The following is a 17,117-nucleotide window of genomic DNA, read 5'->3' as shown; positions in this document are numbered from 1 at the left end:
ATGAAAATAACTAAGAATTAGTGCAATATACTGGACAGGTCAAAATAAAATGTACTTTGGAAAACAAAGTTGCAAAGTTCATTATTGACAGACAGCAGTACTTATGTTACAGATACAGGAGCGTTATTTATTACTGTCCTAGCCATAAAGGAAGAACTTAGAACCCCCTTTGATTAGAGAGGAAAAAAGTTAGCTTTAAGTAACTGTACATTCTGTATACCTTCAAGCAACTCTTAAATATTACAGAAAGTATTAAACAAATGTAGACTACAATGCAGAGTACCTATTTACAGTACATTAATATCCAAATTTAAAATCAAGTTGAGTGTCCATAATAGTTAGTGCGCTATTTTTTTTTCCTCAGGAGAAAAACAAACAGTAACGGCCAGCAATGACCAAAACCAAGAAAAAAAGTCACAGACACCAAGTTTGTTGTGGTTTTACTTGAAGAGCTCTTACAGTTTGTAAAGAAAAAATATCCTATATTGTAAAGAATGTACTGGTTTGTACCTTCTGAACAGATTAGAAATGAAGTTAAACTTGATTTATCCTATTCTCTTTAGACAACTAATTGGGTTGATATAATTTACATACAGTGTACCAACTAAAAATCCACTTTCCTGCAAGCACAGGGTTCTTTAAATTGTTAATGCAAGTAGTATTTGGGATTAAATTATTAAACTATGGAATGTATAACTAAACAGTAGATACCTGCAGAAACAACTGGTTGCGTCAATACTGTGAATGAGTTTAATTTTTAGACCCTGTTTCTAAAACTCTTTTAAAGCATAATTGAGAATTATGAGAAGTTCGAATTCTATTCATCGTAACAGTAATCAGTATTGAAGCAAGAGAACTGGCCAATTAGGTCCATGGAAAGTAGGTCTTCTATATCCCTAATGGAAAGCGATTTTTAAAACCTTTTAACTGAAGGAAGTTTACTCCGCTTCCATCACTCCTCTATGCTGAAACATTACAGACAGCGGTGGATACATGCATGTTAAAATTTTAGGTCAAAAGGAAATCCTGTATCATAAACTTGACTATTATTGTAAGTCTCTTCGCTGTTTGGAAGCTGTACTGGGCCAGGTTAAGCACTCCAATTCCATGGTTATTAACAGTTAGGAAGCAGAAGAATATTCAGAACAGTTTAAAGCAATTGATGTTTTAGTTACTGCAACATTGACTCTTGGGTGGTTGTGTGGGTTCAGTAAGGTCTACTCCTCTTCCTCTGGCAGAGTTAGCTCCTGTATTCTGTGGTTCATTCTTTGGCAATTTTTTTGCTATAAAATCGACAAAAAAAATAAGAGGTTAAATGTTGTAGTGAGATTAGATCATCTGAGTACACAAACAGGCAGCACTTCATTAAGTTTACACTCTATAAACATATCAATATCATCATTATAAATTCTGATTCAATTCAGTGTGTTGGTAATAGAAGTTAAGACACTTAACTTCTTAATGATTAACTATCATAGCTAAGATTTAAGAGCAAAATGCATTAGTATCTTGAGCAGCGAAAAGTATCTGCCTAGGCATGCTGTGCTGTCACAAAGTGACAGCTCTTGCAGGAATTCATCTACACAGAAAAATCTAAGATAAGAACGTTGAAGGTAATATTAATAATGTCGAAAGTATACAGCAACAATGAAAGAACGCAACAGACAGAAATGGGTCAGTCTACTGCCCAGATAACTACCCAGAGTAAACATTGCATATAACTTAAGAAATGGCCCTCAGCACAAGATCAAACCCCTCCTCTCCCTCAAAGATACATATGTCCAGTTCTTATACATCAATTTACTGTGCTAACTTTTGTCACCCTTGTAGCTCGAAGATAATTCTCAATCAGACATGGAAAAATGCAGGTGACAAGCACTACCCTTCTTTGTAGCAACTCCTTGGAGTAATTTTCTGACAGAGAGAAAGGTAAGTTCTACTTCAGAGGACTTCCATGAGGCTGTCTTGTTCACTTTATCAGGACCCATCCACCATTCCTGTTCTACTTTCTGGCTGCGTACTTTGATTCCAGAATTATAAGCTGGCCAACGTTTTCAAGAACAACTTTCCAAAAAAGGAATGAAATTCAACTACAGGAACAGGCAGCAATAACAAAACTAGCACATCCAAAAGATTAACTCAGTTAACAGAACTCAAGAGTTCACATGACACTAAGCTGCAAAGACAGTACAAAGATACACAACATCAGCAAAAAAAAAAAAAAAACAACCAAAAACCAAACATCTTCCCAGCACTGTTGCTTGAGATCACAGATACTGGAAATGAGCACTTTTTATTTTTATTTTTTTTATTTTTTAATAACAGGAAGCCTTGAACAAGCTCTAAAGCAGTTAATTCACAAGCAGTTGTAGCTTACAACCATTCTTTCCTGTGTTCTCAGTTTTGACTTTTCTCACATTTTTGGAAGACCACATTTACATATATATGGTCCTTAGAAACGAACCCATGTTGTGCAAAAGGCTATTCTAAGCTCAGTGCTGCACAGACCTTGTTTTGATGCAATGCTAAGTCTAAATTTCACCTATTTCACCCAAAGAATACTCACATGGACTAGGAACCTTGCAGACCAAGTACTCAGGTACTAAGTATGTACTTTTTGTCAGATTTATTGCGTGTACTTCGTTAGAGACAAGTAAGAATTACTGTTTATATAATAAATTATCAAAATCCCAACAGAATTTGAAGATTCATTTTTTCACATTTCTTTCAAAGATGCAGTTTGCACTGCGATGTTAGAAAGAATTATTTTTGAAGCTGAGCTGTAGTTCTGCAAAGAGGACTATAATTGACCATTTCTGTATCATCAAATGCCGTGCTACCTCCAGCATTTATGACAAAAATATATCTTCTACTTAGAATTCTGTACACCACCCACCTCTCCCCCCAAATATTTATAGTTAATATAAAGAGAGTACTTGCTGCAAAATGTTGCCATAGCCATAATTTTATTTGCATTTGCTGGAAGTTCAAACTGCATTAGGTTACCTTCCACTTTACTGGCTTGCAAAGAAAAAAGGGCTCTTTAAAAACAATTTATTTTGAAAGCAAGAGATGTCATCATAGTGCAACATGAAAAACAGATTAATACAGTTATTTGACACTAAACTTCACTGTTTCCTCCTAGTAATAGAGTGACTCCAATTAAGGTTATTAAATAGGGCAAGTAAACCCACCTAAAAAAGTCCTCTTCCTCCTCTTTTTTTTTTTTTTTTTTTTTTTAAATAATAAAATATGTTCTATCTATCAAGGGAATTCACAAGATTGTTAGTACTTTCAACTTTCTATTATGAGTTATCACCTTCATAGAAATTCCTAAGGAATGTTAGAGCTAAAAATATATTAGTAAATTCACTTTTCCCACAGAAAGTACCCTTCACTTGTACTCCAACTTTGAATTTCAACACATATGCTCATTCTTGGCACATCCTTTGCATTTTACATTGCTGCATTTGAAATTCAAATAACTTTAAAATAAAACAGTATTTAGCAAATACTCTGATTAGACTAAAACAAATACTCTTGACTTCTTTAAAGCAAGTCACTGTCATCTCCTATTTTGATATGTTTCCAGCTTCAATTATGATTGTCTTGTAAGTACATTATTATAGCTTTTGCACCTTCCCAAGGCAGTATGAGATCTGCTGCAAAAAGCATAACATTAAAGTACTTATTTATACATTTTTACTTACATTCTCATACTAATGTGATAACCATAAAATATATTTTAGATTTGTTAAAATCATGTAAAATTGAAACAATTAGCTACACCATGGGAAAGGTTGTGTTGTTTTTTTTCTTAAATATGTAACAGCAACTACAGCTTAATTTTGCTTCAACTTGAAGCAGTACCACTGATCACAACAGAAAGACAGTTGCATGAAACTTGGTGACAGAATTCAAATTAATCTAAGCTTGTTCAGCTACTACAAATTAATCCAAGCTCTAAGTGCCTGACAGAAAACCTGCGCAAATATGCTTCAATTCAGTTTATCTCAACATCATAAAGTAGGTGAAGGGCCTGAGGAAACATCAGTGCCACAGAAAGAAAAATAATTTACGTGAAAGTCTGAAAGAGCTTGAGTTCAGATGCTTCCAGTTATATGCATCTAGAGAAAACAATTATATTAAATTCTCTTTTTCCCCCCCCATCAACTTACCAATTCTCAAGAAAACAATTATACTAAATTCCCTTCCCCCTTCCCTCACCCCCTGCCATCAACTCACCAATTGCCATAAATATTTCGTTTACGTTCATAGATGTTTTGGCAGATGTTTCCATGAACAATAAACTGTTGTCATCTGCATAAGCTTGTGCTTCCTGAAAGAAAATACTGCATTAGTCCATCCTTAAAAAAGTTAAAGCCTCACTTTATTACACCTCATACTCTTGCTGCTACTAAGGAAGAATTTCTATTCCATTTTGAAAAAAGGTTTGCTGAAACACTCATGAGAGAGTGCTACTCATTACCTGTGGGAAAACTGTAACTCCACCAAGTGGTTAAAAGAAATGCAATCTTGAAATCCTTATTTGTCTTAAAAAAAGTAATATTCCAGATCAAACCTAATACAAAACTAAATAGTAAATATTAGAAGGACAATCCTACTACAAGACTCCAGCTGTAATAGCATGAATAAATAAGTAACAGGAAGTGCCTTCAAATGCCAAAAAGCCCATTATCACCTCTGTAAAGAATTACCTTCAATCTTTCACCCATAAAGCAGACTGACTAGAAGTTTTAGAATAGAGTATTTCGGTAAGGATAATAAAACTAATAAGGAGAATCTAATGTCTTGTCATATGATCTCCTTTGCCAGTCTGAATTTCCATCTGAAATACACACATGAAATATTTCTGTCCCCTATTTTTGCCACTTCCTGTTAGTTCAGCTATGAATCCCTGGTGTCTTCAAATTATGTAACTGCCTTTGAATTCAATGGGAAATCTGCATAAAGCCAAACTATAGTACCTATGATGAAAAAAAAAACAAAAAAAAAAGCAAGAAAAACTGTAGTATGATAGTCTAGTTCAATATTCATTTAAACAGTATGCTTAGACACAGTATCAGAAATAACACATTTACCAATATTTAAAAATCTGAAATGTTTTTGCAAAGGACTACTAAACTTGTGGAGATGACAATGAAAAATGTTAACATAACTATAAGAAACAAAACTAACAAAAAAACTCCACAACAGTACAGGTATTCTCCTTTGATAATTAAATTTGATTAAGCTTTTTATCTATAAAGATACACAGCATTTGTCACATACTGCAATTTTTCCACAGAATACCAGATTTTTCAGTGGTAGTTTTTATGTTGCAATTTACATGAAAGAATAAAATTTCTGAGAATGTTGAGTTTAGGTTGAAAAATATATAAAATTACTAATCTTTGCAGACTGATTTCTGAAGTTATGCAAGGGTTCATTATCACATGCAGCAGTATCTTGCACAATGACACAGATGAAAACAGTAACAGAATTAATGACCAATAAATAAATATGTATTTGAATCACTTAAGATCAATCAGTCCTGAATGAATGAGAACATTTACATCAAATTTTATTTGCTTTGGAAGTCATTTTCTGATAACTAAGTTTAATCAACGTTTTCAAGAACATAAACGTAACAGAAGAGCACGTGTGTATCAGTACAAATAAAAACAATGCCATGAATTAAATTAATTAAATTAAATAAACGATTAAAAGCTGAACACTGCTTCAACAGCATACCCTAGGCAAGTCAAGTCTATCAATCACCTTTATCACAAGATTCTCAAAATTCCCTTGTGGATAAGTCAGAGAGCTTAGAGACAAACTGTGCACAGATCATTCTATTGCTTCCACTAACACTGTAATTATAGATAATTTTGAGTGGAAGACAGGAAGAGATCATATCATAGAACAGAAATTCAATTAGCCTAAAAAAATACACAAATAAATTAGTCTATTGCCATATATCATTTGTACAAAAATATTTTTCAGCAGCATCTAGAATTGATCTCTCTTGAGGTTTATATTTAACAGTATGACCTCTATGACAACCACCTCATCTATGCATACAAGCTCCTCAGTAGGCCTTTTACTCAAAAAAAAAAAAAAAGAAAAGAAAAGAAAAGAAAAAAAGCTATTTCTATAAACAGAAGGTATGCACATACCTGGAAATCCACAGCTCTTTTGTTAGCTAGATCAGCTTTGTTTCCTGCTAAAGCTATTACTATGTTAGGACTTGCTTGACGCTGAAGTTCTTTGACCCAGTTTTTCGCTCTGGCAAAGGACTCCTGTTAATGATTGCAAAATGATGCAAGTTGAGTTTTACCATCCTTTTCCACTCACCTACTATCCCAATCTCTGTTATCTATATTTCAAGCAAAATGTCAATTAAAGCAAGGATGCTACCTCTGTCCTAAGACACATTCAGAGTTTTTTAAATGATGCATTCCTACCCTAATTTTTAGATGTTCTGAGTTATGACAGTGCTGAAAAAATAAAGATACGAAGATTTATTTAGACTAAGATAAAGAAGCAGTTGAGAGAAAATTAGAAATTTATTTTATCCTCTAGAAAAATAAAGTTTATTAATTAACTCAAGGATTCTCAACATTTCTAATTATTGACCACCATTACAGTAGAGGGCTGTTGGGTTTTTTGAAAGCTTTGTTCTTTAAAATCTTGTTTTTACTAAAAGCATACAAAGTTATCTGATGCAAGCTCAAACCAAAAGAAATCAGTTAATGTTATGTTATGGCTTCAGTAGATTATGCTGCCTTTAATCCCTATCTCCTATTTTGCAACAATAACGCAACATCTTTCACCAACAAAAATAATTTGTCACCGGTAGTGTGGTAAGCATCATTTCAATTCAGATGAACTGACATAAAGTGGGCTTGACAAAAACCTGCAAAGGCATTTGCTTTCTGTAGTTTTTTTTTTTATTATTATTACTTTTTAATTTTAAAAAAAAAAACACAATAAGGGATCTGTTGATAAAAAAAGATTCCAGGCACAAATTAATAACACATAGCCCAACATTAAGTGATGAACTGATACAGGCACACACAAGACAGTTATATATAAAAACAGCAGATACAAGACCACTAAGAACTCCCACTTCAATTGTACTTACCTCATTTGTAATGTCGTATACAACTATAGCTGCTTGCGCTCCTCTGTAGTACATAGGTGCTAAACTGTGATACCGCTCTTGCCCAGCTGTATCCCAAATCTCAAATTTTACCGTTGTATCGTCAAGACACACAGTTTGGGTTAGAAAAGCAGCTACAAAAGAGACAGAGGTGCTGAAACCAGAAGTCTGCTCCTATAAAATTATGTTCACAAAAGATGAATCAAGCATGATTTCCTTGACAACTCCAGCCTATTACTAAAATATAGCAGGTCTGAAGCCAACACACTGTAATTGATCGACACAGAAGAATTAAACAACCAACCTCTCCTCACATTAAAGACATTTGAAGCAAAAATCAGGAAGAATTCCCATTACTCTTTTCTAACAGTTCATCTCAGCAACCACAAAATTTTTCTCTCACCTCCTAGATACCTCTCATCTTGATGCAACAAACAGCATTTCTTCATGCTACACTCCAACAGCTCTGACACGTGCAATTCTGAACTACAGCCACATTATTTGAACTGAATATTAAAGCCTAGATTTCCAGCTCTTGACAATCCCACCTTGGTTAAAGGTTATAGAAGTTCAAATAAGTTCTGAGATTTTCTTGCTCATAAAGCAGTCACATAGGTATATTTTTCCCTTTTCAAGTCATCTCAAAAATTACTTCAAAGCATGATTTCTACAGCCTGCAGTTTCAGGGAAACTTTTATCTTCTGCCACTACAGCTTAACATGTTTACCTGCATATCTAAAACCTACATCTGTTATTACTTTAAGTTAACTACTAATCACAAAATCAGTAAGTAGTTAATAGCAAGTCTTCAAACAGTTACTCCTAGAAAATACTTTCCATTCAGATTAAGGTTACATACTAGAAACACAGAGTTGTTTCTATAGAAACCATATATCAAAATTATGCTAAAAATCTCAACAACAAGCTAAAGGAAAGCCCCTACTTGGTAGAGAAAGAAACTGGGCCTCTCATCAACACACATTTTCACAGGCAGTGGTCAGTTTAAATCTGTTTCAATCTGCCTTTAGCAGCACTGACCAGTAACTCTTGCACACCTTGGATGTTATCCTGTCCCACATACAGACACTGTTACCCTATGAATCACTCCTGAACTGCTCTTTCTGTAACCTTCAACTCAGCTTATTACAGTAAAAGTCAGTCAACCTCGCTTTATATGTGTATGTATATATATATACGACACCACAACTAATGTAGAGAAGTTGACTACTAAGCAGCCAGATGCTCCTGCATCAGAGGTATGAGCATCCACCAGGGATGAGCAAGCAGGCTGGAGAAGAAAAAGGCTTTGATGTTCCAGTGTTAAATCACTAGGTCTCTGAACGCTCAAATATCCAAGCACTGGTAAAATGGGCTTCCCTTACCAGCTACTAAAGCAGCCCGAAACCAGAATGAAGATAAAAACAAACCACAACCAACCCATTCTGTGTTATACTAAAGGTTTCCTCCTCAATCATCAGAATGTTACATTTCCCCAAGGCAGAGACAAGATGTTAAACAAGTGGAATTTGAAGTTCAAGATACTATTGTCTTCAAGAGAAGAATGTACCTACTCTCCATAAATGAAGGGATGTACAGAGAAGTATATTAAAACAAGTGTTTTATTCTTTGTCACCTGCTTGTTTTTGTTGAAAGGAACCATTCAATGACTACAAAAGAATGTCAGTTAATTTCTGCAAACAAGTCAACTTTCTTCTAGATTGCAAGACCGTACTTAATTGATAATTAACTATGTTCATTATCTGAAAGCCTACTATCCTTTATAGCCATACTTTGCCTTAAGTAGCTAACAAGCACTATTGCATTAGTCTGAAGTAGCAAAGTCCAGTTATCAAATACAGCACCATCCAACGTCTGCTTTTCACTGCATTCTTTCAAAGTTCTTATTCAAGCTCACAATGCACATAAGCCTCTCTTTGTTAAAAGGCCCTTCTGAATACAAAGATAATTATGTCTAAAGCAAATGCAGACTACAGTTGGACAGCTTTCTCTACAGAAAATTTTCTGAGTCCCAACACTGCTGAATTTAATCTCTCTCAATTGTATAGTATGGCACTTTCTTGTTTTCTATTTCAAACAGAAGAGTAAACTAATACAGATATTACACTGAGCATACACATGAGCTTGGAGTCAAGTCTCTTCTAACTTTCTATAGCTTTTATATAGTGGAACAGTATAGGTTTTTCCTAATCCTACCCAAAAACAAAAAAAGGGAACACAAAAAGGACTTAAAATGAATTTAAAAAAAATAATCAGTGAAAGTGGAAAAAATTAATCAGTGAAAAATATTAGTTTTATTATTCCCCATACCCAGACCTTCTTCTGTCAACTTCTCAATATATCTTCTATAAAAGCGTATGAGGTGAAACACAAACCTTTCATACTAACACCTATCCTAAATCCATTACAGAAGATACCAAGTCAGAAATAAGTAAAACTGTCAAAGGAGAAAAAAGTTCTCTGTATATGCTGACAGATATACCTAATACCCAGAAACAGTGTAAAAAAAGGTGATGTTTGAAATTTAGGTTGGCTTTATTTTTGTAAGCTTTGTAGATTTTTTACATGTCAACAATCATTTATGCAAACATACGAGTTCTCTCAGTTCAAAAGCAAAAACAGGCTGCATAAATTACACTACAATCTTTTTGAGAGATGTAATTCTTTGTCTCAAAAACACCAAAATACTTGAATGGTTATTCTATGCCTTATGCCCACAGCATAAAGCTGTAGCACATACACAACTCAAACAGCCACATACCCACGCAATCAAACAAAACTGAACATAACGTCCACTTCCCAGAACCATGCAGTTCAAGCCCATGTTCACTTCATCTGCTTGACACTGAAGAGTGGTACATCTTTGTGCCAACTACAGTTCTTTTCATAATAAGTTAGACCTTGGTTCAGATTTGATCCTTGCTGTCAGCGACCCATTCTGGAATTCCCTTAATATTCACAGAAAGAAAATGGAAAGAATAAAATTGTGAAATAAAAAGAATAGTTTTCTCACCTCCAATTGTACTTTCTTGAAACTCATGAAACTGCCCTTTTACAAAACGAAGCACCAAACTTGATTTACCAACTGCAGACTCTCCTAGAAGTACTAATTTGAATTGGCAAATTTTATTTCCAGCATTTGGCCCATTGGGTCTTGTTGCTCCACGATTAGCCATGCCCAAATTAGAAAGAAGTCCTTTGTTTCAAGTTCTTGAAAGTAAGTTCCAGGATTCAGAATTCAGTGGCTTCTGCTGTCAACAACCTGGCTATGAAAAAACAATGCGGGGCATTAGTTTTACAAGCCAAATAAGCAAAACCTAATTCACAATTGCAGCACAGAGTACATATAAGTGTTCTAATATTTACAGCAAACAGTGCCCAGTACTATCACCCTCACAGGTAAAAAGTCAGCTAGACAAAAATCTATGTCTAACAAAACACTTATCTTCTTCAGTATCAAATCTAACCATTAGAACTTTCAATTATGACATTAAAGCCCAATTATGCTTTTTCTTGCAAGACTTCAGACTCTTAACTGTAAAGTGGCTTGAGATGGAAGGGAGAAGGGACCTTAGCTCCCTAGCTCCACACTCTGCTGTAGGCAATTATATCTCCCACCAGGTCAGGTTCCCTAAAGCCCCATCCAATCTGGGCCCGAACACCTCCAGAGATGGTGCACACACAGCTTCTTTGGACAAGCTGTTCCAGTGCCTCACCACCCTCTGAGTAAAGAATTTCTGCCAAATATCTAACTAAATCTTCGTTCTTTTAGCTTATAACCATTTCCCCTTGCCCTATCACAATCAGACTGTATAAAAAGTCAATTTCCCTCCTATTTATAAGCTCCCCTCAAGTATAGGAAGGCTGTAACAAGGTCCACCTGGAGCCTTCTCTTTTCCAGCTCCCTCAACCTTTCTTGGTAAGAAAGCTGCTCCAGCCCTCTGATCATCTTCACAGCCCTCCTGAGGTGCTGTTCCAACACCTCTGCATCATTGTGCTGAAGTCCCAGGGCTGGACTCAGTACTGCAGGTGGGGCCTCAAAAGGGCAGAGCAGAGGGAGACAATCACCTCCCTCACCCTGCTGACCATTCCTCATTCGTGCACCCTAGGATACAGTCTCTTACTTCATAACATATCAAAGTATAACAACACAACAGGTTTGGACTTATTTGATATTTTACCAGTAACATGCAAGAAATAACCAAGATTTTTTTTCCTGATATTAAGCAACATTCAAAAGTTAGCAACAGTAAACAATGCAAAACAAAGGAAAAAAAGAACCAGGAAAAACCCAATCAATACATTGAGTTCTTTGCAAATACACTGTTTCACTTTTATCACACACATCCAACACAATTTTCTCATATTAGAAAGTACAGATCTCGATGCACAAACCTTTAATATCTTTTGTAGTTAACAACTGTAGTTTTAGAAGTGAAAATGCTAAGCAGGGCAAATATGGGAAAAATGGCAGTCCTGACTGTTAAGAATTCCTGAATGCTTTGTGCAAGCCACCAGAGATCTATCCAATAGAAATAAATAAAATTTCCAGAACAAATACATAAATATTGATCTGCTAGGATTTAAGAGATCTTTGCTAAGAACATATGCTAACAGCGTATTCCTTCAATTTATCTCCTCTTGTTGCAAACTTGTTCAAAAACAAAACACCACAGTATTTATTCATGTGGATGAAGAAGCATTGAGTCCCTGTTGTCCTCACTTGAGTCAAAGACTTGTGTTTTTATGCATGTATTTAACTGCAAAGATTAAATATTCCACAGGTAGGCACTGATGTACCAAAAACTGGAGAAGTATTTTCTATATTTTCTTTCTTCCCTCTTCCAAAACAAAATTCCAAGTGAACCTGGAGGAAGTATTCCTAGCTGGCTGTACTCAAATCTCAGCTAGAAAAACATACCCTTCTATATTTAAAAGTAATTTATTCAAAAAAAATCTCTTAGCTTTCAACTTTGTTTTAACAGTTGTTTACCCACTTGAATTCTATGCGTTTGTTGAGGATATAGCTTCTCTCTTGTCTCAAATAAAAAGCAAGTTAGATTGGAGCGTAGCATCCCAACGTAGAGAATGGCTTTAATACTAATTTTGCAAAATGCAAGCAAAGCTACCATCTTCAAGAAGTTGTTACTCTATCTTCCTTATGGTAAATTTATCACCTTACCAATCAAAACAGTAGTCTTAGTCATTAGCTGCCTTCCCATTCTGAAACATTAAGCAGAGCTAAGACATTCTCTGAGGCATCTGAGCATTCCAACTTACTATACACCTACCTCACACACTAAGCCTTCATTCCTCTTCCTAATTCCCCTTTTGTAAACTCAGCACAAGTTCTGAGGAGCATTCTGTAGAGAGCTCCACAGCTCTAGCCGAACCCAATCCACCACTGAAACACTCCCTTAAACCTATTTTTCACTAGTATTACATGATAAGGAAATCAAAGTATTACTCTTAATGAACATAACATTTTGAATAAGCTGTTATTTTCTCACTGTAAATACAATTTTAATATAAATCCTCCAAATAATGTATATTTTCCAACACCTTACTGATAACTCCTATTTGCTCAACACTGCTAGTTTACTCACGCTTCTCAAAATAATTTAGTCCCTTCCAGTTAAAATATTCCAATCTTTTATTCATCTGTCTGCCCCAAGGTTGTGACCTGCTAGACCGTTATGACTACCCTTAAAAATCAATGATTTTTATTTCAGTTGCACAACAGGAGTAAAATACTTCAGATGTAAGTTCTTTTAAGCATTTGGAAGAAAATACGCAATAACGAAAGAAAGTTTTATGAAGCAAAAAAAAAAAAAAAAAAAAAACCCACATATTCCACCATCATTATTAGTCCCTATAATTACATATCAAAATCCTCTCATTAAATTTGTTTTGATTGAATACTTTAGAATACAGGAATGGATCTACCTGGTTTAAGAACACCAGGCTTTTCATCCTTATGGCATTAAAAAATAAATAACAAGTGACATACAGCTGATGTGTTAGTTCTCAGGCAAGACTTATTTCCACGTGTATTGCTGAAATATGCTTGAGAAGTTGGGGAAGAACATGGATAAAACTGGATCAGCAACAAAGAGTAAATCTCTACCTAATTATAATACAAGAAAAAGCAGCACGGTGTTGCCAAAATACAGATAGCTTAGAATGTTAGCCATTTGTTTATCTCTTCCTTTGGAAAAATGAAGATAACTTCTTTCTGCTTTAAAATAAAACATCTGTTTTCACTCTAGCATTTTAGTGTGCCTAGGTAACCCTGAAATAATTTTAAAACCTTTAATCTTAATTCACCCCATGCTCTTCTAGACTCTGGAGCATGAAGATATGAGGGTTAAATCCAAGTGAAACCAAGTGAATTACTCTTTGAAAGAAGTGACTTCCAGATGATGTGCAATGTGCAAAAAATCAACACATTTAGTCTCTATGATCATCTTTTTGCTTGCTGCCTTAAAAACATACAAAGGGTGGCATGAAAGAAAAAACAGAAAAGACTGATTTATCCTATACAAATCTACTTGTTTAAACTGGTTATTTACAACCTTTAGTTATTGACATTACCATATAGTTAATTCACTTACAAAATATTACTAATCTCTACAAAATTCGTTTGGGACTCAAAGTTGAATTAAGTTGTCAAAACAAGTATCAGTCTTTTATAAATGCCCAATCAGAAAATTTTGCAATTTACACACCCCTCCCTTCTTCAGAAGAAAGCATTCTATACACTCAGGTATTGTGCAAAATTAACTAGCTGTCAAGATGACAGAGATCACACTACTTGCAAGGCCAACAAGCCCTGCCTGTAAACATCTTGCAAACAGCCTTCCCTCAATAGCTGCAACAGTATGCCTATTAACTTAATGAAACCTACCACAGTTGTACTATGCAGTTTTTAATAAAGAATAATAAAAAAAAAAACTGGAAGCCTGATAGAGCATATCCAGCTGATTTTGTTATATATAAAGTCACAATCATTTTCTGTAAGCATGTATGCATCATCTTTTACAAGTTTCAGATTACAATGAAACTGTCCAGTAAGCTCACAAAAGGACATCATACAAACATGACAGAAGAGGAATCAACAGATCATCTTAATCTGAAGTAGTACAACTGTGACAGCCATTACAGCACATTCTTGGCCTTTCTTTTCAGATTTGTGCTAAACATACTGGCTCACAAGAATGTAAAGGTAGATTTCAATGCTACAGAACCCACATATGTTCCAGAACTCAGGCCACACCTGTTCTCCAGCTCTTAAAGTCATCTGTAAAACACTAGCTTTGGGAAACAAAAAAAGCACCACACAGAAGACAGCAAAGTTACTTTCACTATCTCACAAACACAAACTACAATTTTAATTCTTTTCTGACAAATAAATTTCAAGGCAATTCTGAATGCTTACTTCAAGAGCTTAGCAGCTGTATCTTTTTTTTTTTTTCTTCTCTTCTTAGCTTCACTTAAAGTCTCCAGGAAAGATCCACTAAATGCATCATTTCCTAGCCCTGCCATTACCAAGAAAGTGCTTCTGTTAATCCTACCAGGTAATTTACCAGAAGCTGGGTATTCTCACTCCTTCAGAAGTCAAATTTACATTCTTCTAGGTAGTCCTTGTTAATGAGGTTTGTGAGAGTTAAAGGGTCACGAATAGTTTCATGGAAAATCATGTAAAATTTCTCATGTTTGAGTTCATAACCAGAATTCTACCAGTTCCTGCCAAGACCTACAAACTCACAACTTAATGGAACTTAATTCAGTCGTTTAAGCATTCAGATCAGTGTCTATTTTAAACAAGAAAGTCAAACAGAAGTATCAAAATAACTCTTGTGACAAAAGCCAGACTACTAAAAGGATTAAGACAGCTAACACTGCTCCTACAATGAATGTGATTAAGTACATAATCAAAGACCTCAAGAAAAGTCAATGATTAATTCAAACATGGAACATTCTATCACTTGAAATACTTTCCCATTTCAGAGCAAATGATATTTCTTATACATAATATGGTACTAATTTCTAATACATTTTCTGATGTTTCACAAATAGAGATCATACAGCATCAAGCTTGCAACCATTGTTTAATTTGGTTATTCTGGACTACCTTGTCTGTTTTAAAAAGCAGTATCGAAAGAAATCTACTTATTAAGGACTCTTGCTAACAAAGTTTTCTGTTTCTCTCTCCCAGAATTGGTAAAATTACTGTGCCATCTTTCAGCAGTGTTCATGACAGTGACACACATAACTAAACATTTGTTCCAGTTTGTATTGAAGCATTACGAAGCTGTAAATTAAAGATGTGAATCAACAGTCACCACAAAAAAAACTTCACAGATTTCCAATTAAATGGAACAGTTATTAATAAACTATTAAATATATCATATAAAAGACATATAGTATCAATTGCTTTGAGACAAACTGGCCCATCATACAGCAAATGTAAGTAACGATGACTGTACTATCATTGTCCCTAAGCACCTCACTTCAGCTAACTTCTACTTTTTACTGATGTTTCTTATTACATAATATCATCTAGGCAAGACACCTAGTCTGTCCACAACTACCAAACTGGGAAGAAAAAAAAAAAGATGCCATATTGAGTCTGAATATAGTGTAAATGGAGCTCATTAATTTTAGCTCAGTTAGCTGTTAAGTCTTTTTCCACTCCTATGTCGTGGAAGTGGCATAAGGTTGAAAAGAATCACAGAAAATCCTGGGAGAATAATAGCCTTTCTAGGGCCAGTTTCTTGAAACATTTTGATGTTTGATGTTTTGATTTTTACAGTTCAGCTATGCTCTAAAATAGGAGGGTAAATGTTTCTACAGTGCTCCAAGCTTCACCCCTAGCTCCAACCGAGACTCAGACAGTGCACACACCGTCCACTAGGCCTGCCAGCATTCTCTGGATGGCGACGCGTTGTCTAAGTATTTTACTTCCCACCTTCTTCATTGGCCTTTCTCCAGTCGCAAACGAAAGGGAAAGCAAGGGGTCCACCGCCCTCAACCCTTGCACGCACAACTCGAAGGGCACAACCCTTCCCTCACAGCTGGACCAAGCGGCGTTGAATCGCAGTGGAGGATCCCCCTCCCCGCTACGGCTTCGGGCCCGGCCCCACCAGCCCTGCCGCCTCCCCTCCCCCGCAGCTCCCTCCCAGGCTCAGGAATAAGGGGAAGTGGGAAAATCGGGGGCGCCATTTTGAGCCGGGAAGAAGAGCTCAGCCTCTCTTCCCCTCCACCGGGCTGCCCACCTTGGCAGCCCGCCCTGCCTCCCAGTCTGCCCGCAGCGCCCGGCGAAAGGGGAAGAAGTCCGAGCAGCCCAACCGCACACCGGGCGCCGTCGGAGCTTCACCACCCCGATGCGGCCCCCGCCCCACCAGCCCCGCCGCCTCCTCACCTGGCCAGACCGCGAAGGCCGCGCAGTGGAAGGGGGTGGATGGAGAGTCAAGAGGCGGCGGCGGCGGCGTAGCGTCTGTTTTTCCGTTTGTCCACCCGCCGGCCAGAAGGGCTGGAGGCCTAGTAGGAGCAGGGCCGCGGGAGGAGGGGGCGGCGGGGAGGCGGCTCCACGGCAAGCGCGGGGTGGGGGCGAGGGGCGGGGGCGCAGCCGGGCCTCACCCAGAGGCCGCCGCCGCCGACTTCCGCCGCCTCCTGTTCCCCGACCAAAACACACACGCACACGTACTTCCGGTACTGCCGCCACGTCACGGCCCGCACGCGGCGCACGCTTCCGGTTCGCCTGCGAGTCACGTGACCCCTCGCTCCTTTTTTTTTTTTTTCTTTTCTTTTTTTTCTTTTTTTTTTTTTCCTCCTCCATTTTCTCCCCCTCCTTTCTGAAAGCGCTGAGGGTGGTTGGGTGCTGATGCCTGCCGTCCCTCCTCAGGTGACAGGTTTTTGCAATGAGCAGGCA

At 36.7% G+C, this 17,117-nt stretch overlaps 1 protein-coding gene across 2 annotated transcripts; it reads right to left on the bottom strand.

The window, feature by feature from the left end:
* Positions 1 to 101: 101 nt before the first annotated feature.
* RAB5A (RAB5A, member RAS oncogene family) lies at positions 102 to 16,805 on the bottom strand. 2 transcript variants are annotated; one of them, XM_052692275.1, is made up of 6 exons: positions 16,608 to 16,805; positions 10,197 to 10,449; positions 7,148 to 7,299; positions 6,180 to 6,302; positions 4,246 to 4,339; positions 102 to 1,283 (listed from the first exon to the last, which is right to left on the bottom strand). In XM_052692275.1, exons 2-6 carry the CDS (start codon positions 10,357 to 10,359, stop codon positions 1,168 to 1,170), a joined length of 648 nt encoding a protein of 215 aa, XP_052548235.1. In that variant the 5' UTR covers positions 10,360 to 10,449; positions 16,608 to 16,805; the 3' UTR covers positions 102 to 1,167. The 2 variants fall into 2 exon arrangements, with proteins under 2 accessions (XP_052548235.1, XP_052548236.1); XM_052692276.1 differs by having other exon boundaries at positions 10,197 to 10,445.
* Between the last annotated feature and the right edge of the window lie 312 nt (positions 16,806 to 17,117).

Source organism: Tympanuchus pallidicinctus, unplaced genomic scaffold, assembly GCF_026119805.1.
Source record: "Tympanuchus pallidicinctus isolate F22 unplaced genomic scaffold, pur_lepc_1.0 scaffold3, whole genome shotgun sequence".
Classification (NCBI taxonomy): domain Eukaryota; kingdom Metazoa; phylum Chordata; class Aves; order Galliformes; family Phasianidae; genus Tympanuchus; species Tympanuchus pallidicinctus.
Note: the sequence above shows the minus strand (reverse complement) of the source record. Positions and strands in the feature narration are given on the sequence as shown.